We start from the raw sequence: 24480 nt of genomic DNA, 5'->3' as shown, positions 1-24480 counted from the left end.
ACAGAAAACATGTGAATTAAGATAAAGATGCAAAACTATTTCCTGAATTAAGAAAATAAAAAGTATCATTATACATTTATTAAAAACTACTTTGGGGCAAGTGCCAATACTCTGAAATACAGTCATGTATAAAGGTAATATAATTTTAAGCAATTTTTTTCCCAGTGTAAAATATTTTATGCTAATCTGGTTAGAGAGAAATATGGCAAAACAACAAAGGGTGAAGCAATGTTTGAGTAAACAATGATAAAGCCTATATGACCTTGACATGAAAGAAAAAAACAAAAAAAAAGGAAGGACAAGAAAACTTCAGAATTACAGAATTGGTGCTTGTCCATGCTACTGCTTTTGAAAAGTCCTTTCAATAACCTAGCTGTTTCCTAATAAAAACCATAAGTACAAATGCAAACACAAAGGAGAATTTTGCTTTATTTTTCTCTCCCAATAATTTTTCTCCATACCTTTGGTTAATTAAAGGCTGGTGAATTGCTACTTGTGCACCAACGCTTTTGTACTGTAACACATTTTTATTTATTAACTGGACAATTTGCAAAGCCTGCAGGGCATAAAACAGCGATGGAACTAAAGTTAAGTTATAGTATGTGTTCTGAAGAGGACATGCACAGTTCTAAGTAAGGGCAAATATCTTTTTACCGGAGTTTTAAAGAGACTGGTTGTTTTTATAGTATACTTTGCACATTTATATTTTCAGTAGCACATAACATTTCTTTCTTCAGGCTAGACTTCCAATGTGTTTTCTTCAGCGCAAAGGCATTTAAAAACTCAAAAGCACATAATATAATTATTCTTATTTAAACAAAAAAAGTCTATGACTCCAGCTGCAATGTTTTAAGTAATCATACAAAATATACATGTTTGTTAGAATCCTTTTGATCTTGGAGAGCAAAGGGATTTTATGAAATGTCATCTTGTGAATTTTAGAAAGGTACAATTCATGGACCCGATAATATCATCAAATATATCCATCATGATCATCATCATCATCAACATCATCATCTCCTTCATCTTCATCATCATCTTCAATTTCATCTTCATCATTCATTATTTCGTCTTCGTCATCTTCATCATCTGTCCATTCATGGAAATCACCAGAGGCAAAATCACCTGAAGTCTCTACATCAATAGCTAAAAAGGTATGACAGTTACAGAAAAGACACACAAGATAAACTACACATTTATAGTATAATATACATAAGCATACAAAACGCACACCAGAATATTTAGTTTCAGGACAATTACTTTTTTTTTTAACTACACAGTGTGACACAGAAATAAAACATAAATAATATAAACCATAAAAGATATAAAAATTATTTTGTCTTGAAAGAAAACCACTTGAATAGGGATGAATTTCTCACTGTTAACAGGAGGAGACAAATATTATGGATTTGTAGAACTATAATGAATGCCAGGAACAACTGGAAGAGATTTAAGTCCAACTTAAAAGATCACAGTAAGGTCTACTGATAACATACAGTGTCTATTGTTCAGTTCTTGCATATTACCTTGAACTATCTAGAACTGTCTATTTATCTATAAAGGATCCTGCATTTGATGGACAATAGGCCTGAGCTTTAATGTCAAATACTGTGTCAAATTTACCCTTTGTTTCACTCTATGTTCTTTTGTTGCAAATGAAGTGGAAAGGAGTAATGTAAGACTTTTTTTTTAACAAAAGGAAAATATTTTATTGCCATTTTTTATATCTGGGACATCAAATAAAAGTGACAGGGGAATTCTTGGAAGAACTTGCACAGTGCTGCAGGGAAGTGAAAAATAAAAGAAGATTTAGTGTGCTAGGAACTTTTGGCAATTACCTCAAACAAAGTGAAAAAAATGTCAAATTGAATTCAGCAGCATGCTGATTACCCAAAGGAATTTCATCAAGCATTTTGGGGCTTGTCCAACGGTGATCTAGATAATTAATTTTCCCTTGATTTATATACACTATATGCTAAGCACATATATGAGGGCTATTAATAGCTGACACAGTGATAGGAGTTACAAAAACTAATGAAGTAATAACTTTTTTTTTTTTTTTCCTTCAAAATCCATGTTGTTGGGTCCCACATCTGTTCTTACCAAACAAACTTGATTTGGTTGATAATCGAAGGGAATAACACCTCTAAAACCAAATGCCACAAAGGATTCTTAACTTACCGCATTCTGCCGCACCGTTTGTTCTGGATCCTGTTACCTCATTGCCGTATCTGTCCACACACCAGCACTGCCCTACACTTCCATGGCACTGACTTGGTTTGTAATAACCATCTTCATCACATAAGGGGATATACTGCCCTGCGATAAATAAATATCAGAGTACTAAAAACTGCCTCTTGGACAATGTAACAATTATAGCCGAAAGTAACTACCTTTTGCTGTTTCCTCATTCCAGACTCTACACTGACTGGTTTACTATTACTAAATTCAGTTAAGCAGAAAGTGACTGAATATATCAAATGTGAGAGGGAAAATAACACATATCAGTCTTGGACTGATTTAAAGAATAAGTGACCAAGCTTCCTTTAATTTTTTCATTGATCCTGTGATACATATTCCTTACTCCCTGAATGTCTCAGTCAAGATCTTCACTGTATTCTGGGGAAACAGCTCAAATGTAGCACCCAACCCTGAATGGTATGTTCTGTAATCTGTGGAGCACAAAAAAGTCTGAATGAGGGCCAGGCTTCCTGGATTAACAAATTATCTGATACAAGGCTCAGAAATTACTTTTATTTAATACCTATTTTACAATCCATTTATTTACCTACTAATATTTAATTATTCCACCACAGAAGACAAATGCAGTTCAACACACCAATTTTATCAATAACAAATGTAAAAAAAGAATGTTAAATTTGCATTTAGATACCTAGGCAAATTAGGCTCTAAGCCTAGTTCCCCACCAAGAGTACAAGAGACACAAGCAGGGACTTATTTTGTGGGGCAGTGACTTGCCCAAGGGCAAATAAACCCCTGTTTTATATCTGGAACAAATGGAGACTTTTTGAAAAAAAACCCATAAAACGTAGACAAGCCACAATAAACAAAACATTCCTATGAAAGCATTTTGAAGTGTACAGCTGTTTTTAGAAACCATCCTTAGCAGAAATACAGTTTTGACTACTTTTGGTCAAGCCTTTTATTGCAGCTTTTATACAGTGGCTAACGGTAAAATGAAGATTTTACATTTCAGTAATTTTGATACAGTATAAACTGATTCACAACAAAGATTTCAATTACTTAAAGAATATTACAGGTAAAGGATCAGCAGAGATACTAATTCAGGAGTGCATTAGACTGTCCCCTTTATAACTGTAAAAACATACCTTCTATTGGGGTAATAAAACAGATGTAATATCTTTTGGTTGGTAAGGTAATAAAACTAAGTTTAATAGCTTTCAAAAATTTCATAAATTTTGTTGCTGGAATTTACAGTGGTCTATCTTTGTTGGATTAATATTGATTTTATGTTGCTGTTTCACTAGGGTTATTTATGTAAGCAATAAAACCTTCAAAAGAATGATCTATGGCTCACCTAGGAGCTTCTTTCCTCCTTGCTGCTTCTGAATGTTGCTGAGTTCTGTCTGGCAAGGTGGGTCTAAAATGACATAAAAAATGTTAAACAGATTACACTGTATCTAGGAGAGAAAGATGACTAAGTTTTCACAGTTTGCTACATTCTAAGGTAACTCTAACTACCCATCTTAAGAAACACAAGCATCCTGCATTAGTAGTCATGTTCTCAGCTCTGAAATAAAAGAATTATTGCATCTTGCTACAGCTCCAGAATTATGAATTAGAGTACCACCACGGATTTTTGCAGAAGGCCACTCCCAGTTAACCCAGCTGAAAGTGAGCATCTAGTCACTAGTCTGGAGGATTGAGGAATGCTAGACCATAATAGTAACTCAATCACACTCTATTTTATCAGTCTACAGAAATCAAGAGTGTGACTGTGAAGCTTGCCTCATGTGTGTGTTAGAAACAGGACGGCTCTTTTAATTATTTCTTTTTTTTGTCCTTGTTAGAAGTCATATTCAAGTTCTGTATTTCACGTACTACACTAAGAAAATAAGAATTTTCTCCACTGAATTCTACAAGATTGTTATTCTATTGAAACAATTTAGGACTGAATCCCATGGGTACAAAGCCTCATGTTCAGCAAACTTTCAGTTAAAAACAGTGGCCAAACTTATGATGGCTCTAAGAGGCAGAATAGGTATTAAAATTCAGTTTTCCATTCTTCAGAGTTATAACTTACTACAGTTCTAAATAATTTAATTCTCTGCTGTCTATAAAAGCAAATCACAGCATGCCCAATGAATAGGAAGGAAGATGTGAATGTGTATACATTACTGTTGAATAAGTGAAAGAATCAAAGACAGCAAAGTACTAATCTCTGAATATTGATACTGCATACTACATTAGACCATTAGCACAAAGGCATTTCTCATTCTGAATCAGCAGTAGTACTGTTTACTCACCTGTCTTTAGCTTATACCGTTCCCAGACAATATTCTGATAACATCTCACTAAAATCCCATGTTCTATGAATATTAAATGCATTTTCCATTTTAGCAAACTCTGATTATTTAGAATACACATTTGCCATGCAATTAACTCAAGGCTCCCTTCTGAAATATAGTTAAACTCTAGCTTAAAGATGAGTAAGACTGGCTTAGCTTATTGATGAAGCGCACAATTCAACCAGAACCCAGTCATTTTGTAGGGCAACAGCTAGGCAAAAATCACTTGAGTGATGATAGTCCAAAGCAGCCTTTCCTGAATTCCTCCTAAAAGAAAACAAGAGTGCTCACCCTTTAGCCAGATGAGAGCAGCACAAGATGCATAAAGGAATGCAGGAACGGCAAGAATACATTATAATACATGTAAGTGCCTTTTTTGAGGAAATGCTCAGACTCTGGTGATAAATGCCTAGATGAACTGAGTATCAAAAAATGTATTTCTGGTGAACACAGAGCCTCTTGGCTGGCATATCCTAGATATACCAATAGGCCTTATCTAACAGAGCTCTTATCTAACGGAGTAAATAGAAACTAGAAGACAATAATAACTGCTTACTGAGAGCAGGCTCTTAATTTCTCTTGGCTTTACATTTTAAATGCTATTTGCACATCCAATACATTTAAAGCAGCTTAGAAACGTTTAGAGTGGCCCCAACTCTGGTAGGCCAGGTTTTCATACTAAATCTATAATGGCTCTTTTTAGAATGAAGGCCTAAAAGGTAGGCTCTGCTTTTAAAATACTGTTCACATGAATCTTAGTGTCAGAAAAAAAATTTCAAGAGATGTCTTCCCAAACAACCAAGCAATTTTGTGTTTGTGCTCTTTAAAACCACTGGGACTTGACATCATTGGATGGGTATTGGGTTTTAAGTTTTCAGTCTTTGAATATTTGCTGAGGCTAAATAAAGTTTTACATTTCTTGTTGTAAGAAGTACTTTGATGATGATCATTCTCACTCTTATGCCAGAGACATTCACTACCTTTCAAAACTAAGGTGTCTGTCTTTCCTAATATTTAGAGTTAACATTCTGAGGATCAATTATTTATTGAACCAAAGGTATTTCCAATTAATCAGTAATCTAAAAAATGACCACCATTTATGCACACAAGTACTACAGGCTAGAAGGATCTAGGACTGTGGCGGACTTGGCAGTATTAGATTAACAGTTGGACTCAATGACCTTAAAGGTCCTTTTCAAGCTAAATGATTCTATTCTATTTTATTCTATTTTTTTAAAGAAGATTCAAAGTATGCTGGAGGAGAAGAACTAGTCAAGTAGGAAAAATACAGGTATTTTGTTCTATGGAAAAAAATCCTAAATTTGCACACATGATCACTAACATGTGGAAATGAAAAAATGAAGGACTATGCCTAAAGAAAAAAAAAATCCTCATATAAGCTCTAAATCTTTGGTGGTATAATTACAAAAAGGAATACCACTAACCAAAAGGTAACAAGGCAATATGAGAAAGTTACTTACCCAAAACTCTCTTCTTCTCAGAAGCTACGTCTTCAAGATTCACACTTAAGCTTTTCCTCTCAGGATAAAAGCAGCAAAAACTCTTAACAATACTAAATCACTCTGGTGCTTAAAACTGTCAAAGAAAATGGCAAGCTAGAAATTCAACCAATTCCTTTTGGTCCACAGCATATCCTTTTTCCTCTCTCCCCAAATCATAATGCTCCCCTCTTTATTTTCCAGTTAGTTCCTGAGTTTGGAAAAGCTTTCTTTAACTTATTCCGGTAAAAAAAGTCAGTGTCACTGGACAACTTTTGGTTGTCTTGAATCAAGGAGAAAAAATTCCTTTAAAAAATCAGTGTGGTGGCTTTCTTTGAAATAGAAATGAAGCTGACATCAGTCTTACTGATTATCTGAATACAAATAAGACACCTAATCATATTCATCCTTAATCTACTTTCATAGATGTGGCAGGAATTGTCTTTTTGAAAATATCACTGCATTGTTATGAGTGATTCATGAACCACTTAACAGCAGCCATCCACAGTTCTTCAGTGCTCAAAGTACTGATGTACACCAGAGTATCCCATGTTATTAATACTGGCCCTTGAGACATTAATATTCAGTTGTGTCAAGAGGTGCTGCAAGGCTAGTATGATTAGGCTTTGATTTACTAAAAAGAGGTATATTAACAGAGGAATCAGAGCAAAACTGGTAGATTTAACAAAGAACATCTAGGATTTTTAACAGATACGTCTCAAGATGCTGCTACCCACACAGTGAGCTTCCAGCATTCACAGATTCTCCATCTTATTCAATTACAAAACAGTGATTCTCCATCTATCAAGTAGATAATAATTGGCAAAGCCCATAGCTTCTGGCATATGGTCCTCTGCAGATTAGGTTGCTGTGTTGCACCTTGACTGTGCTTGGGATCAAGTATTATATTTGATCTTGGTTGGAGACTTGAACTTTAGGGATTTAAAGCATCAATACTGCACTTCAAGAAATCTTTCTGGGGACTTTGATTACGTGTTAAGGCATGTTAAACCTCCCTTTAGAACCATCTATAAATATATTTGAAGTCCTGCAATCTGAAGAGACTGATGTAACAAATAGTACTTATGATAATTATTCAGTAAGACGAACTAGTTTTAACATCATAAAGATGTCTTCTAGCCTTGACAGACAGAAGACCATGTAAGAAAAAGGCATTTAGAAAAGTGCTGGACTAATAGATCCATGCAGAGGCCTTAGGTGCTAAGCATTAATATTCCCAGCGAAATTGGCTACTCTCCTACTCTGAAGCAGTGATGCAACAAAAACATGGATGTAATAATGATGAAGTACTGGCAGAAAGAAATTCAACCTCCAAAAAGGCCAACACTGCAAATGCCTCAGCATTTAGATAAGCACTAAAGTGTTAAGCTAGCATCAAACTAAGTTCTGAAGATGGGCATTGAAGCACTTTCATGAATTGTAGTTGAAACTAGACAGCAATAGTGACCAAAGCATACAGGAAGACTTGTAAAGAACACTGGCAAAGTGCAGATTTTGAAGTACTGCAGAAATGAATTATAGTCTTTTGGATGTATCTCAGAAATACCGAACTACACTTAAAGCAGAATAAGGCCAAGAAAAAATTCAGTAAGCACCACTGAGCCATACTTTAAGCATTAGTCAAGGTGGGACAGCTAGTACAGAAAGATCTTTTTCCAAGCAAGAAAGATCTGACTTAAGTATTCATAAGAAGTTGTTATATTGACTAGAAGTTTTGAGTAATGTGCAGTAATGGGTCTAGTGTACTGTAATGCATCATGACAGACCTCAGGCAGGAAGGAAGAATGAAGAATTGCAAGTACTTGTCTGATCTTAACAGTCTTGAACTGTGGATCTAAGATCAAAGAGCAAGAGGGCTTCTCAGATAAGGACTCAAGCAAATGTTAGGCATTTTTAAAAAGTACAATGGAATTTCTATCCCAGTATGATAACATATTGTTGACTAAATTTTGTATTCGCTTTGAATATTGTTAAGCAACAGCAGTGCTGTAAAACCGTAGATCTGCCTAGAAAGCACTTACTAAGCTCAATGAATAGAGATCTGTCTACATAGTTTGAAGCATTCTGTTAATATCAACTTATTTTAGTAAACATCAGAAGGAAGCCACTGAATTTCTCTACCTAGCCATCTCTTTGCTATTAATAGCAAAGGTTTAGTTAAAGGTCTTATTTAGATTGTTTGATCAAGTAAAACATAACCAAACATGAACTTATTACAAGGTTTGGCATAACACCAAAAATTATGAATAGAGAATTCAGTGGGTCACGAATACACTAGGGAGTTAGGATTCAGATAGTTGTGCAAGAGCTAATAAGATGTGACAAAAGAAGACTACAACCTTCTTTTTCTCCTTACACCTTCAAAAAAGGAGAATACAGATTTTGTTGACATTGATCATTTGGAGGGATGGAGTGCATGCCTAATGTGCAAGGATTGCCAAAACTGAGATTTCGCCTCATTTACAATGTTGAGGATACATATTTTTTACTATATACTGAATGGAGTTCTAGAGGTATGCTGAACAGAGATTTTAGACAAACTACTTATAGGCTACAGAATGCAAACCCACTTGAAACTAATCTGTAGAAGTGCTTTCTTAATGCCCTGGTTATGCTGTACACACATTATATGAAATTGGTAGAAGAGCCAATTAGTGGAAGAACCTTGGACCATACTAGGCCACATGTTATGTACTGTACTTTCTCTGACAACTGAAAAGAATTATGTTGCCCAAAGACTAAGGGTGTTTATATATTAAGCTGAAATGATTGCGGTGGTGGTTTTTTAGTTTAACGACAACTGAACAAAACACGTTAAGTTCTTTACCTTAAGAACTACTTTACTTCTGGGATGACTTACTTTTCATTTACTAATTTTGTTAGAAGTACATACATGCTTATAAAAATAAAAGTCAAAATATTGTTCTACTATATAAAAAAAAGGTGTCCTGAAAGATTAAATGTTAACTTTTTAACTACAAAGTTACCAAAGAAAATAAGTCTGCTATTTAGTATGTATCTACAGAAGTACAGCTTTATTTTGTTACGACTTACAACTGGCAGTTGTGGCATGATAAAAATCTTTATTTCCACAGAAATCAGCGTCAAACCACAGATGCTGAGTGCCAATAGGAATTGATCATGAGAGTTTTAATGGCACAAGTGAGATTTAAAAACTGGTATTAAAATTTTCAGAAAGGCTGAAATGACTTTGCAAACTGTCCATCAAATCAGTCTTATCTCCTTTATTGACTGTAGAACTTTGGACCCTGGTTGCTATTTATCCCTTTGAAAATCTCCCTCATGTTAGTAAGAAAAATGAAAGGGCAATTCTGACCAGTTTCAGACAATATTTAATAAGTAAATTATTTGATTCGTTACAACTTATCTAATTTATATGGTGTATCACCTAGATCTAAAATTGTTATATGATCCTCAGGGAAAATAATTCTTGTTTAGGTTGTGTTTATTTGTTTAATCAAATCGCATCGGGATATTAACAAGAGATTCATCTAGGCAGTAAAAATCAATTGGTTTTAGGTCCAAATGACTGGAAATAACATTATCCATAATGTTCATTCAGATATTTTAATAGGCTCACAAAACAGAACATTAATATGCCCTACTTTAGCAATAAAAAAGTTTATTTTATAATGGAGGCAAAGTAGATTGGGAAAGAAATAATTTAAGTCATTTTTCTTTATTTTGGTCTCTTTCCTCTGCAGACTTGCTGGAATTTGGCACGAGAAACAATATTGCTGTAAAAGCATTAGCTACTGTTTTGCACTTTAGAATCCTTGAATTTCTAGCAAGCCTTTCCATTTAGCTTGGTGGGTTGTTTGGTTTGGCTTTTATTTTACTTCTTTTTAGGGATTCATGACAGGTCAAGAACCTTAATACAAATTCATGGTACCGCATTTAAAAGCTTGTAGTTCACTGTAATCTTCTTAACACATTAAAAAAAGATAAAACACTACAAAAAGGTCAGTCATATACATATGCAGGTTGTTCTCATCTTTTACCTTGCTGTCTTTGGAAGCAGTAGCACCACTCATTGTTAGATATCAAACTGTCCTTGTATGTGTCACAAGAATTGAAGAATGCCCTGGTGCATGGTTCATTCTTGTCAAGGTAAATGCTTCCAAGCTCTGACTGGTCCAACAACAGGTCATAGTTTGTATCAAGCCTGTTAAACATCCAGCCAAGGGAGTCTTTGCAAATGGGCAAAATGCTGGTATCAAATCCTAAGAAGCAAGAAAAATAAAAATAAAAACCATATAGCAGGAAAGATACAGTAGTTGCTGAGCTTAGCCGCACAAAAGAATGCTACTTCATCACAATTTCTCCAGTGGCACATAGATACAGTACATAAACAGTGTATACTATTGAAATATTATGTATAAATTATGTCAGCTTCATTTTAAAATATCCTCGAATTGACCTGCTTAAAAAAATTAACCCTGCCATCAGTCTCAAAGCGTATAGAAATATAAGATTTCTTGTCAAATGTTACACCTATAGCACACACATTATGTAAGGTAATAAATGATCTACAGTGATTTCCTGGAAAATAATTATGTTGAGGAATTTTAGTGATATTATAAATCAGGATAGTGAAGCTTAAGTGGTCTGCAATGTTTACAGAACTAAGACGATAATAAATTCCAGGTAACGTGATGGAGATGTTCATGTTTCCTTTGTATAACATACATTTCATTCTGTAAAAGGAAGACAATACTCAGCCTCAGCAATGCCCTGAAAGTTTTATTTTACCTTTACCTGATGTACTTTACATCTTGCAGGAGGCCATGGAAAACATGACTGCTAAGAGCAGCCAGCTACCAGTATCAGACCTACTAATACAGCTTGCATCTTCCTAAATTATTGCTTGGAAAAAGGGCCATCAGGAACAGACTGAGATAATTATTCCTGTAGACAGAGCTCAGACTTCATGTTTGTTTTTCCTGCATCATCTGTAAAGTACATGCAGACTTGCATATTGACGTGGATGCGAAATTCAGAAACCACCAGATCCCTTGCCAAGGTAGAAGCTGCATTGGATATACACAGGCGTTTTTTTCCTGTTCATGTGCTATGGGTCATACCACAGGCTTATGGTGCATGTGGCCAGGCAGCTGATTATACATCCTAATACAGAACAAGATTTTGTGCTACTAAATACTAACTATTCTTCTAAAAACTTTTAAGCTAAAACCGAGCACTGGAAAAATGAGATTGGAGAATATGGCTATAGAAAAGTTGACATGAGAGCACACAGGAATTCCCAGTTTCTACTGCTGTTAAAATCAAGCCTGCATGCCTTAATTGTTTTTCCGAAAACAATAAAGAAATCTGAAAAAAGTTCCTATATGGCTAAAACAGATCAACTTGGACAACTCAGTAATCAGATTTAGAAATCAGTAGATTTTCCTTTATATATGTATGTTTGGGGCATGGTAGGATGACCACTTTGGAAAGGTGAAGAAGCAAGCTGATAACATCAAAAACTCCCTGTGGAAGTCAGACAACCATGTAAACTCCCCCAGAAATCCTGAATCAACTATGACTTTTTATCAGGGCAGTCTCACTTTTTCTTGCTCCCTGACAATTTGTTGCATTCATTATTATTTCTGCTAGACAGAAAGAATAAAGCAAAAATATAAAGCAATTCATTTGATACTTATGATATTTTTGATTTGTTTAACACAATTAAAAAAACATAGCCAAGCATTCAGCCAGCTCTTCCTTCCTCTAGTCCCAGATAAAACATCAAGATAAAACAACTTCTATTTTTGTGGATTAGGAAGACCAGAGAGAGATAGGACCTGTCTGAACGAAGAAGGATGTAGAACAGATGTATTATTCAACTTTATCTGTAAAAGATATCAAAATTATTTAACAGGTGTTTCTGATTTGAAAAATTCTGGAAGGTTCCTCCACCTTAAAACATTTTGTCTAAGAATGAATGTTCAGTATAACATTATTTACCTCTAAGGCTCTGTTTCTGAAGGCCTCTTAACATCTCCCAGACATTTCTCTTTTCTCTGCTAGTCCTGCTTTTAGCTAGAGATCCTCCTCAAGACCTTGGATTCAGAAAGGGGTCTATGTGAAACATACTGTTTCCTATCCTGCCTTTTGTGTACCTGCATGAAGGGAGGAATTCTTGTGTTCACAAAATTTTTCTGAGTTTGGCATTCTGGCCAGCTCACCAAACTGTAAGACAAGTTGCAGAAAAAGAGCAACCATGAGGAGACACATTTTGATGAATAAAATGCCAGCTAGAAGGGAATATAACACAAAAGCAACTTTAAAGGTGTATTCAGGGACAGATCTTGTGGACCAAAATAGGTAACTAAAGACAATATATCTGCATGTGAAATTTTAAGCACGGGTTTACTGAAAAGGGCATCACTTTCAAGCTTGGGATGAAATATTTTAAAATTGGCATTTGTGGTCCGTGCTGGTAAAGGTCTCACCATTAAGCACTTTATATTTTAGGACATTAGAAGCTAGTGTTATGTATTTAATAAACTCTACTAAGAAAAAGGGGGAAAAAACCAAATGCCTCCTTATTTTATTTCTCTCAATCAGTTTTAAGTTTTACTCTAAAAAGAAATTATCTGAAAAACAGTGAAAAATCACTGAACATTTCAAAAGTTTTATGCATCACTAAATTAAGGTTGGAACGATATGTATCTGCAAAGATTTTATCCCTATTCTTTTCTTGATTCCCTTAACTAGAATTAGACTGTGAATTGAATTAATCTTCTATTCCCATTCCTCAATTTTTCTCACTTCTTTCTATATAGCTTTTAGATTTGTTTAAAAAGTGTGTCTAATAGTGATGTCCCATTGGATTTTTATCTACTATGTTTGTCCTAGTTAAGAACAGATCTTGAAACATTTGTATTAGTCAGAAACACTATTAAAAACCAGATTACTTTATTACAGATCACTGATATCAACAGGAAAGAACCACAAAAATTATCTTCTAATACTTTCTGTAAATCCAGTTAAAGTTCAACATAATTATAGTTTTATTTTTAAATGTAGAGTTTGAAGTCTGATAGGTATGATATAAACTTCACAGTAAACAGGAATATAACTGGCACATCAGAATTAATGAACATACTTCAAACAATAACATTTTATATAAGAAACTTTTGTTTTGTTTTCTTTTGCTATTTCCAAGCCTAAAAAATAAAGTTTACATATATTAAAGCTGTCATAACCTATCTATTAAATAGCATCATATACTGGGAAAAAAGCACTGTGGGTCATGGGGTCTAGCTTTCTGTTAAATAGCTGTTTGATGTAATAACTTCAAACACTAATCTTGCTTTACCTTGAAAGTAGTTTATGTTTCTTTTTTCAGAATTTGCTTCTGAAGTATTTTGCCTTTTTATTTACAGCCCATATATATATTTGTTGTTGGTTTTACTATTTTTTTAGTTTTTTCTCTTCTCCGGTGTTGTTTTAAATAGAGAAAAATCACATCTCTTCTTAGTTTTCATTTGCTTGTTTCACCAAGCCAAACTCGTTCACAACCATCAGTCACTGCAGATATGGCATAGAAATGTCTGAAATCTATGTCAAATATTAGTTTGAGTGAAATAAATAAAAACGGCTGAAGTATTTCAGACATAAACCAGGCACATGTTGACAGAGAAAGAAGCAGCTTTGTTTGATCTAAAATGGATCAGTCCACCTCCTCCAGAACTGCTACACCACATAAGGATCATCACCTCAGTTCCATATTCACATTATAAACCCTTAAGAGATTACTGTGGTAAAGTAAAATTCTTGATTCAATTTTAAAGATCCTTTATGGAACTGTCCAAATTTAAGATTATCAGAAGTGCTTTCTCTCTGAAATTACTTACTTCCTGTACTATAATATTGATAAAATAATACAGGTGTCACTCTTGAAGGTGATATACTTGAAGGTGATATACTTGAGAAAAAGTGTCAGCAAAGCACTTAAGTACATATATAGAGTTTACTAACATGGTTGACACATGAAGGGGTCAGGTGCTAAGAACTAAGAACAGAACTAAGAACTGCAAAATCAGCAGGTGACCTAGAACTAGGAAATTAATTACCCAAATCAAAGACTACACATATTACCACTTTAAGCACCAACTGTAATGCTGTTCTTTTTTAATTTTTCATGTTCATTTTTCACAGTTGTGACACAAAACAAAAAGCAGAAACTAAAGGGAGAAAATTAGTATAGCTGAAGGACAGTAATTTCCTCTTGATGATTAAGAACCAGGACATTATACTGAGCAGAGCAAAAACTGCTGCTCAGATGTGTAAATTATGAAATAAGATTTTCTTTCTCTCATTTTAACCACTTAGTTGAAATCTATTTCCAAATATCATTTTATGCAGCTATTTCTGAACACTGTCTAGAAAAATGTGAAGTACCAGTTCAAGCTCTTTTCCTCAGTCAAAACAACCACAAGGGATATATTATTGAGAAATATACCCCTCCTCCATGGTTTAGACACTAGCATTCAAAACATTTCCTCAAAAGGAACAAACAGAAATGCTCCTGTGCTTCTGATTATTTATCAGGGAGAATTTTAACTCTTAGTAAATATAATCTGCTTTTCAGGGTAAAACTATTGTTTGCCTGCTTATTAAGCTCTTAAGTAATAAATCCTTGTGTCATTTGAGAGATAAAGCTTTTAACATTACATGGAAATGAAAACAGCATACATACATATGGCTCACATACTGCATTATATAAAAAATTGATTATCTCATATGCTAAGGGAAGTAAACTGCGTGATTCTTTCCAATAGCAGTACCCTGTCCAGTACAATAAAAACCACTGACAAATCATACATGTGAGTCAACACACATGCACTCTGCTAGAATCCTGACTGCCATCTAGACCATTGGCTTTTACTTGTTCACCATGCAAGCTGTATAGCAAGAAGGTTTTCACTTGTGATGGATTTGTCTAATATTTTGGCTGTCAGAAAATACTCAGTTAACAGCATCTCACACCTGAGGCCTACTGTGCACAAGCTGGGAATAAGTTTTCCTTCCTAATGTACTTTTACCAGGACAGCCCTGAGCAGGAAGGACTAAAGAGAGGACTAGGCAGACATGAATGCTTTCTGTCATATTTGCTGTTCACAAAAGTGACAATCTAGGTGAGACTCACCTGACTCCATATTAGCCCAGAAAGGAGACAGCATTAGGTATAACACTGTCTGTCACCTCTCTAAAGTTGTAATATATTCCCCCTTACTATGTTTACACAGGTAGGAGTGGAGCCTGTGTTAGGGCAAGACATGGGGAAAACACCAAAGGTCTTAGAATAATACCTAGGATAACTGACTCTCATTTTACAACAAAAGGTACATGGGAAAGAAATAAAGCAGTCCCTTAAATACCTGTGAAAGTGTGCATCCTGAAGTCTCTTTTTTTTTCCCAGAAAGTGTTAGAGAATTTTATTGGGGGTGGTGGGCAGTAATCGAGATTGATTCTATTGCTGGAGGGTACCAGTTTGCTAATAGATTGACAGTTCAGATGAAATGTATTCTGTGAGACACCAGACTGACCATTTTACTAATAGAGGTGACTGTTAAAGAAAAGTAGTAGATACCTGAGGAGGGAGAATTAAAATAAAATGCTACAATATACATCTATATGATTCATTGTGTATAAGGATAATTCTGTACAAAAGATGTAGTCAGAAAAACCCCTTCAGTCAACAATACTGATATAGTTCAATCAAAGTCTTATTTTTAAGGAAAGATGGATTAAGATTCCTGCTGAGAATTACTTCTAGGCTTGATTTCTTCTAGACTCTTCATTTAAGGATGCCTGGGCTTACACTAACCTGGTACGTGCAGAAAGTCATTAGAAGAATCTTTTCTTTCTAGGAAACTAGAGTTATGGTTCAGGTTGTGAGCCTGTACAATTTTGCAGTACAGTTTACAGGCCATTTTCTCAGATAATCTCAGGAAGTCATCAAATTCTCAGGCAGTCAGCATTTTCAAGACATCAAAAATTATGTTTAAAACTGCAATTCTTTTAATGTCTTGTAACTATACAATGACTGTATGGGAGAATCCTGACAGGGTAAGCAAAAACTTATTGTTCTGCTTATGAGTTTCGTCTGTACATCAGGGTTTCCAAATATACTTCAGCAGTGAAGATCACGGAACTTTAATTTATATCTGCATAATGTCACCTGTGTCTCTTCATTGATAAGGAACTTAGAATAGTCAGAATGAAGTAAAAACCTTCAAGCAAAGATCTGAAATTGTTGATTTTATTTACACTTTTCTACACAAAATTGGTCTTTTTCTGCTGCAAGTCTGTAAGGGTATTTGGTAATTTTAAGTGTGATAATATCTCTCTGTGCTAGTTCCAGACAAGCCAATTGTAAGTAATTTTCTTTCAGACTTCTATTTTTATGTTATTTTCAAAATTATTAGTGCATTATACTCCAAATAATCATATTATTCCCAAGCGGTAAGAAGATTTTCTATTACCATTGGTCTCTGGTCTTTCATCTTCTAACATGACAAGGCACACAAGTATTCTTCAGAAACAGACTGCCTGTTAGCAGAAATATTTGTGGGACTGCAGTATTTTTTGTGCTTTGCATTTGATGCACTAATTCCCTAGAGTTTTATCATACAAAATTAATACAGAAATAGAACAAATATTTTAAAAGACTTTAAAAGAGGTACTTAAAATCTCAATATTTCAACTCTTATTTCACCATCCACAGGGGAATAATAACGGGAGTATTCCTGTAGTATCCTTTCCCCCTTTGTGTCATTTATTTAGACTGTAAGTGGCCTGAGAACAAGATTTAAGTGTTTATATAGCATTTCTAGCAATGATGCTTCTAGATATATGTGATCTGAATACATCTGGACACAAAAGGGATTTTGGAAATAAACCCCTATTAATTATTTGAAATATTCCAGTTATTACTAATAAGGCTCAGCTTTGGAAAAAAACTTGTCAGTTAAACAAAATTATGTAACTCTTGTGAAAACACAACAATGTAGGCACCTTACATTTTTAACTTGTTATCAGCATATTGATGGCTCTAGCAGAAAAAATTAAATGCTATTGTTTGGTTTATTTAGAAATAATGATTGTAAAGATCAATGTGGACTATTTAATAGCTGGAACAACTCTGAAAAGCACCAGCAAGGCACTATCAATTTGCACCACATCTACCTTGGTCAGAGGGACCGTGCCCAGACTGAAACATGAAAAAACCTAAATGCAAACACGCAGTCAGAAAGGTTGTCATAAATTGCTTTTTTAAACGCAGAATGGTTTTTCAGTGAGGAAAGAACTCTATGACAAGAATAAAGGACATCCTGGAGGAAAAAGGTGCCAAAACAGATTTTTAACTCTGCAAAGGTAATGAACAGCTGCAGGGATCTGCTGGAATAATTAGGACTCTGAAAGGGGAAGTTACAGTTAGGTGGCTTTTTGTTGTAGCTGTTGTTCTGTACAGATCAAGTCATGTGCTAAGTATAAGGTTGTTATACATGATTAGGAAGTTTTTCACAAGATTTACTTCAAGGTGTAGCTCTCAGACATCCTCAAAATAGAAGCTGGACTCCCTGTTATACTTAAAAATTAATGGACCTGATATCTTGGACCTGCTATGACTTTGGAGACTGACTTTGAGGGATTTCATTAGGGATACTACTCAAGAGCTTAGCTCTTGAAGAACAGTTTTGGTATCAGAAAGGACATTATCACGTTGAATGGTTATCATTATTTTTGTTTTTCTGTGTGTTTACAGGGACACAGTGACCTAATATCCTCTTCTAAACCTCAAACGTGTTAATTTCTGCTAAGATGCAATATCTTTTGCTGCCTCAAATGAGAAATCTTGGAAGTTCAGAAATTTACATACCAGAAAAAAACATACAGTTGCATAATGAAACCAGTTTTTAAACTATTTTTAATCCCCGAATCCACAAACGAAAGAAAACTACTACTGATAATATTTTCATTTGATCACTTTCTGTATATAGATGGATGGCCTTTTTGCAGTAGCCTGCCAAATTAATTCAATCAATTAAATATTGGCTATTTATAAAATCAAGTAAAAATTATGCAAATAGGATCTTTTACATTTGAAAGCATTTTTTTTTTTTCACAATTAGATACATGCTATTTGAGTAACTGACCACAGTGCTAGACCACTACACTCTAAACAGTTATTGTTCAAATGTTTTTGTAGGACATTGGGTTTTGTCAAAAACTTATTTTTTAAAGAGAAAAAGAAAAGAAGAAAAGATAGGAAAAAGTAATTGTATCACATGTAATCATTTTCTACAATTTGATTTGCTTTGTTTTAGTAAAAAGAAAATAAACTTGCCAAAGCCCATCACCAAACTTCCATGTTTACATCCTAGCATGCCTATAACAAATAGCAAACTTTTCAACATTCTGGTAACACAATCTCTATTTTAAAGTTGATGAGGTATAATTATTTGAAAGAGAAAATCTAATTTAAAACCAGCATAGTAATCAATTAATATTTGCTACAAGATTCTAGTTTAGGATTAATTTCTGGTACCATGTTAAAAGTGTAAGTTAAACATCTCTGACAGCACCATGTTCACAGGGACTGTAGTCAGTAGTACAATGAAAACAGATTTTTCCTCAGAGATTATACTTCTTTACCTGTTGATGAAAAGAAGCCCTGAAAAGACTATTCTTAGCCATCCAAATCAACACTTGATTCTGTCTCAAAAAAATGGTAGGGTAGGATCCAGGATAACTTGTGCCAAAAATTTCATATACCTCCTAAAGTACATGTAAATTCTTTATACCATCAAAGGAGAGAACTTTATGACTTTGAAGGCTTCCAAAAGGAAATTCTGAAAACTGGGACACAAACCCATTTTTTCCCCTCCATTAGAAAAATTGTAATTTTAGAGAAGATCATCACCTGAAGGCTTTTAAAGGCAAATACATCTCTCTGCATTAGAAAGATTCCTTTACTAGCTCAGGTTAGGTGGGTTTAGGATCCCAGAGATCCTAAAACTTTGGAGGAAGATAGTGAGAATGAGACCATAACATTTTCTGCAGAATTTCTCCTCATGCTCAGAGACCAAAGTGCTTCATGCAATTGAACAACCTGTTCTAAGAATACCTATGTATCTCACAACTGATTTGGTCTACATAATCAAAGCAGATGGCTATTATCTTATGCACTGTACATGAAGGGCCAAACCATGAACATTTAGGATGTACTAGATGTAAAATCAACATTAGATAGACACCACTCAATCTTGCCGATGTTACAGTATGTGATCACTGAAGTTTAAAAGCAAACCAATTGGTTTGGCTCACATAACATATTTCTAGGTCAAAAAAATTATAAAAATCCACAAGACACTTGCATTTTTAGTCACACATATTAAAATCCTATATCTTAAGTCTAAACACAGTCTTTCATTGCTGTTACAAAGTAAAAATTTGCAAACAAACAAGTGATAAAATAAATGTCAGTATAATATATCCACATACATGTGATGCAAACATGTGTCTCAAGAATAGAAACTAGGTCTTATCAGTGTCATCTGGGTGCTTAAGGGAATAGCCCAAGGAAAATGTCCAAGTAAAAAATCTCCCACTCTTAAGAACTTTGTGCTTGCACTATATTTCAATGTATTCAATGTATTAATTATGTTCTTTACATTCCCATATTACATAGAACCCAATTACTCGAAACACTGATTTTTTATCTATGTAATAGCTCTACAGTTGCTTCATTTAACATTGCCCAAATTTCTTTTTGAACTTGTACTGTATTATCAGGCTTCTAAACAGCTGTGCTGCATTTCTGACCTTACCTATACACTCAACAAAGTTAGTATTCAGCAAGAAACAGGACTCTATGTAAAGTTTCAGCTGACCTTTAACTGAACAATATGCTAACACTAGCTATATTATTAGATACATTTTATTTATTATTATACAATAAATGCTTACTTAAGAGCTGCAAACTTTGTATTTCTGCTGTATTCATTACTGGATGAGGAGCAGGTAACATGCCAGTTATGGGCACCAACCAGAATGTAAACTGGAAATAAATGATTTTAAATGTGTTTTTCTCAGTCTCAATAAAAAGTGGTATTACTGTATTACCACCTGAGCTCAGAAACATTTTTTTTCTCAATATTAAGAGAAGTATTCCCAAATAACAGAGAATCACCTTTAATTCATTGTGCTTTACAGAATTATTAGTATTTCCTTAGCATGAAAAAATCACACAAAAAAATGAAATAAATGGATTTCTTGAAAAAAGTAACGCTACAAAATAACAATCAAACAAAAGTGAAAAAAAAAATCCCAAATACTCAGAAAGTTAATAATGAAGGAACTAAGGTAAGCAGCCAGTGGTGGCCAAGTTCTGTGAAACATACTATGGAGGAATTCATAGTTTGCTCTATGAAATCTGATTTGACTCTCTTTCACAGTAGGACATCACTCCTGAAACTATTATTGCACACTTCAGTTGCTATTTTAAATAAGTCGTTTGATAAACACATTTTAAAACTTTATTACTTTCCACAACAAAAAAACTATTTAAATATATGGGGGGGTTAAAAATAAATTATGCCCCTACTATTTGCACTTCATTAGTACTCTTGAGTATTTTCCAATTTGAAGCATTTCCATGAAAATTCCTTTTCACTTACAAGCTTCTTTTTCATGTGTTCTTCTGTACCAGTACCTACAGTGGCATCAACTAGCAATGATGGGGTCACATGTAATTACAGCTCCTGTACACTATTCCTTAGGACTAGCCATTTAGCAACTCACTTTTCTCAATGAAAAAGTTGCTCAAAATCCCTACTTGTTTATTCTGTTTTGTCTCCTTATACAGCAGCTAATTATCAAGCTCTATCAAACAGACAATTTGATAGCATTCACAAATAAAAGCATTGTGAATGGTAGCTGCCATACATTCTTAGAAGCAAAAGTCATGCCGAATAATGTTGAAAGTTTAAAGAGAACATCTTATATCAGTACTAAGGCATAAATAAGAAATTAACTTTGGAAAAGCACTAAGTTATGGTTTCATACACATGCCTATTTAAAGCACATGAGAATAAAGCAAGACTTAAAATGGAAATACAAAAGTACAGAAAAGTATCAGAAAGAACATCAAATAAGACAAGTAGAAATCTCTTACTGGTTCTTTCAGGCCTCTGAACAATCCTAGTCTTCTTATTCTGAATTCCACTTTCATGAAGTGCCTTAAACCAGTCTCTCAATCTGTTTGCAACCTCCCTGAATTCCAGGTCACTGCACACTGAAAACAAAATGCAGAGCAGTTTAATGTTTTTCTCCTGGGCACTAAATAGAACTTTTCAAACCATGCTTAAAAAACCCCAAACAAAACACACACACAAAAAACCCCATATATTTTCCACAGCTTGCTTTAATTAATATAGTTCAGTTTTGTTACTTAGGTATGCCTTGAAAATCCAATTAAGGTCCTCAGAAATAAATGCCTAATGTATAAAGCAATTATGCAATTATATATAGAGAGAAATTAAAACCAACCTTTGCAAACTACTATAAACAGTTCTAGCACAGGCATTTTCATATCTTACTATAGACGATGCTGTACGGCAGACACCCATTACAGTCTTGGGAGTTTCATTAAGACAATAATAATGAAACCCCTACCAGAACATGTCAGAGATGTGATTTAGGCAGATAATGCAGGAACACCCAGCTTGCTTTCCTACACTGAAGAATGAAAAGAGGAAATAGGGTTGACAGAGAAAGTGCTTCATGAGTGTCCTGAAAGCTTATTTGGTTGAATGCAGTTTTACAAGCCAACATTTGTGAGCACCTTACTGCAAACAGGCAACCACACAGCCACTTGGTGATGGAAAGGATGGCTTCTTTGACCAGAAAAAGCAAAGCTAAAAAAGCATGCAAGACCAAAGAGAGCATCTGTATCAGGCTGGCTGAAGTGCTGTACAGTACTGATAGCACTGAAGCCAGCAGCAGAAGCAGATAATACAGATGTGCAGTGAGGAGGCCTATTCACCTTCACTACTAAGCTGCTGAAGAAGACGAAGAAAAGGTCTGCTCGGAGCAAGCAGATATCCCTTCCAGAACTCTCTTTTCCCATTTTGTGTGTTTGAGAGAAACAGGGTGAAGACAAATGAAATAATACAATCTGAAAGATGACAAAAGCAGGAAAGGCAATGGATGTATCCCTCCCTAGGTAACAAAATACCTTCCACTGCCCCTTGTTAAGTTACTGCTTCCAAATCAGGATAATTTTCCAGGTCTACCAGTAACTGACTAAGCTACAATCTAAATAGCTCATACCCAAATTAGCAGAGCTTCAGAGTGATGATCTTGAAAACAAATCTCCAGTTCAGCTTATATAGTAATCCATAATACTTGGTGACATAGCCTTCAGCACACTTTATTAAATTGAACAACACTGTGAAATACCTATTTGTATTTTAGAGTAAGACTGAAACATGTCATTATGTCAACAACTATCAAAGCCTGTACCACAGCAGGCATCTGAGCATTTGTTTATTCATTCTTTGCTGAAGGCTCTCTTGAGACTTTGATTCTCTCCATGAAAGACTGAGGTGCAATCTATACATACATTTGCATACATTATGAACTGACATTTTTACAAAACTTGTATTGTGCTTTTCTCTTGTGTAATGGAACAAATTTTTTTCTGATAATTTGATGGGGAACTGGGGAGAAAAACTCTTTTTAATGATATATGGGCATGTATGCTCAAAAATGTCATATCACAACAACTAGATGAAAATGGTCTCCTGAGCCAAGACTACACATCATAATTCAAACTTGTGGGAATTCTGTTTGCTACAATGACACCTTCCTTTACCAATCCTTGCCAGCTGACAGGTCAGCATAAAGAATCAGATATTAACTTGGGACACCCTGCTCCTCTTTAATTTCCCCTCCCATTACAGGTGAAATAGAATAATATTGTTCCCTTCTCTAACTGCCCTCCCTTGGTTTAAGAGAAAGCTTTTTAGAATTGAATCAAAGGTTATGGAACACAGCACAGTCATTAGGGGTGCCTGACCTGACATCTAACTGCTTTGATCTATCTACCCTGCACACTGCTGTGTAATACCACCACAGGTCTCAGCAATAACATAGCTACATTTATGTGGCGCACTGACCTGGCTATTTTCATCTACTTCTAACTTGTCTATATGTAGTGCTACTCTCATTAACCTCTGATGCTGAAGTGATTTACTCAGAGCCAGTATATAAGCTCACAGGCACAGACACACATAAATATCCATATATTTGTGTGTGTGTGTATATATATATATATATATATATATATATATATATATATAATGAAACTTTTTGCCAATTAGTTCATTTCCACAGGATGCTTGAAATAGGTTAAAATTTTTAGTTGGTTAAATAACAGCTACTCATGCAATTTAATTTTGACTGCTGGAAAGTAAAATACACTGGATTTTTTTTACCGATTCCCACTCCTTCACCCTTTTTTTTCTTCTCTATTTCAGAATTTTCCACTGAGAAATTAAATTTTCAGATTACAGTATACTTACCATTTTCCAGAATACCTTTCAAGATCTAGCTATCCAAACATTAAAATATCAGAATAATAATTAAAAAGAAATTAAGAATGCAGTTTTGATTTTATGGTTCCTATTATATGGTTTTGGTTGGAGCTACTTAAGGTTAATTCCCTGCCATCTGATGACAGTATTCATTCATTTCCATGGTTACTCTTACATAATATTTTGTTACATTATATTGTTTGAAGAATTTCAGAAACAACAATCTGATGAAACTTGGGGTTTTATACTGTCATTACTGGGAGAAAAAGCCAGTATTATCCTGACACAAGATTTAAAATATATTAGAAGAGACCTTATTACAACATGATATTTTATACTGGAAAATGACAAAGCAGAAAACAGATATAGGTAAGTATGTAAGAACATAGGTATTTACTAGTGGCAAATATATCCTTAAATTAGTACAGATATTTCTATAGTTAGAGATTAGCATTTGAGCACGTTTCAACCAAGACCACTCATTTCCTGAATTATTAGGTACAAGGTGCTTGGACTACTTAAGCCATGACAGTGGCAGGAAAGCTGCACTCATTACCCCATCAAGTAACACAGAGAAACAGAAGACTAGTGGCTTCACAAAGAAATTTTCTCAAAGGAAAAGACTGAATCTTCTGACAGTTCCCAAAGGTAAATCAGGTAGTAAAACACCAGCTTGGTCCTATCTCAACATAGATGTGTGCCAAAACGTGGCAGAAAAGAAAAACCACATACACTTCTTTCTTGACACACACAATGGTGCTTACAATATATTTTATA

The 24480-nt window shown here is 34.5% G+C and overlaps 1 protein-coding gene across 1 annotated transcript in view; it reads right to left on the bottom strand.

Moving 5' to 3' along the window:
- Window positions 1-792: 792 nt before the first annotated feature.
- Window positions 793-24480, bottom strand: part of SPOCK3 (SPARC (osteonectin), cwcv and kazal like domains proteoglycan 3) — a 135285-nt gene continuing 111597 nt past the window's right edge. The window contains exons 5-9 of the mRNA XM_026847039.1: window positions 21282-21401; window positions 10093-10314; window positions 3560-3622; window positions 2182-2319; window positions 793-1146 (exon numbers count right to left, since the gene is read on the bottom strand). Coding sequence (XP_026702840.1) covers window positions 974-1146; window positions 2182-2319; window positions 3560-3622; window positions 10093-10314; window positions 21282-21401 — 716 coding nt within the window. The 3' untranslated portion in view covers window positions 793-973. The remainder of the gene's footprint in view (window positions 1147-2181; window positions 2320-3559; window positions 3623-10092; window positions 10315-21281; window positions 21402-24480) is intronic.

Source organism: Athene cunicularia (assembly GCF_003259725.1).
Source record: "Athene cunicularia isolate RWA chromosome 4 unlocalized genomic scaffold, athCun1 chr4_part1, whole genome shotgun sequence".
NCBI lineage: Eukaryota > Metazoa > Chordata > Aves > Strigiformes > Strigidae > Athene > Athene cunicularia.
The sequence above is the reverse complement of the archived record's forward strand: the minus strand, read 5'-3'. Positions and strand labels throughout refer to the sequence as shown.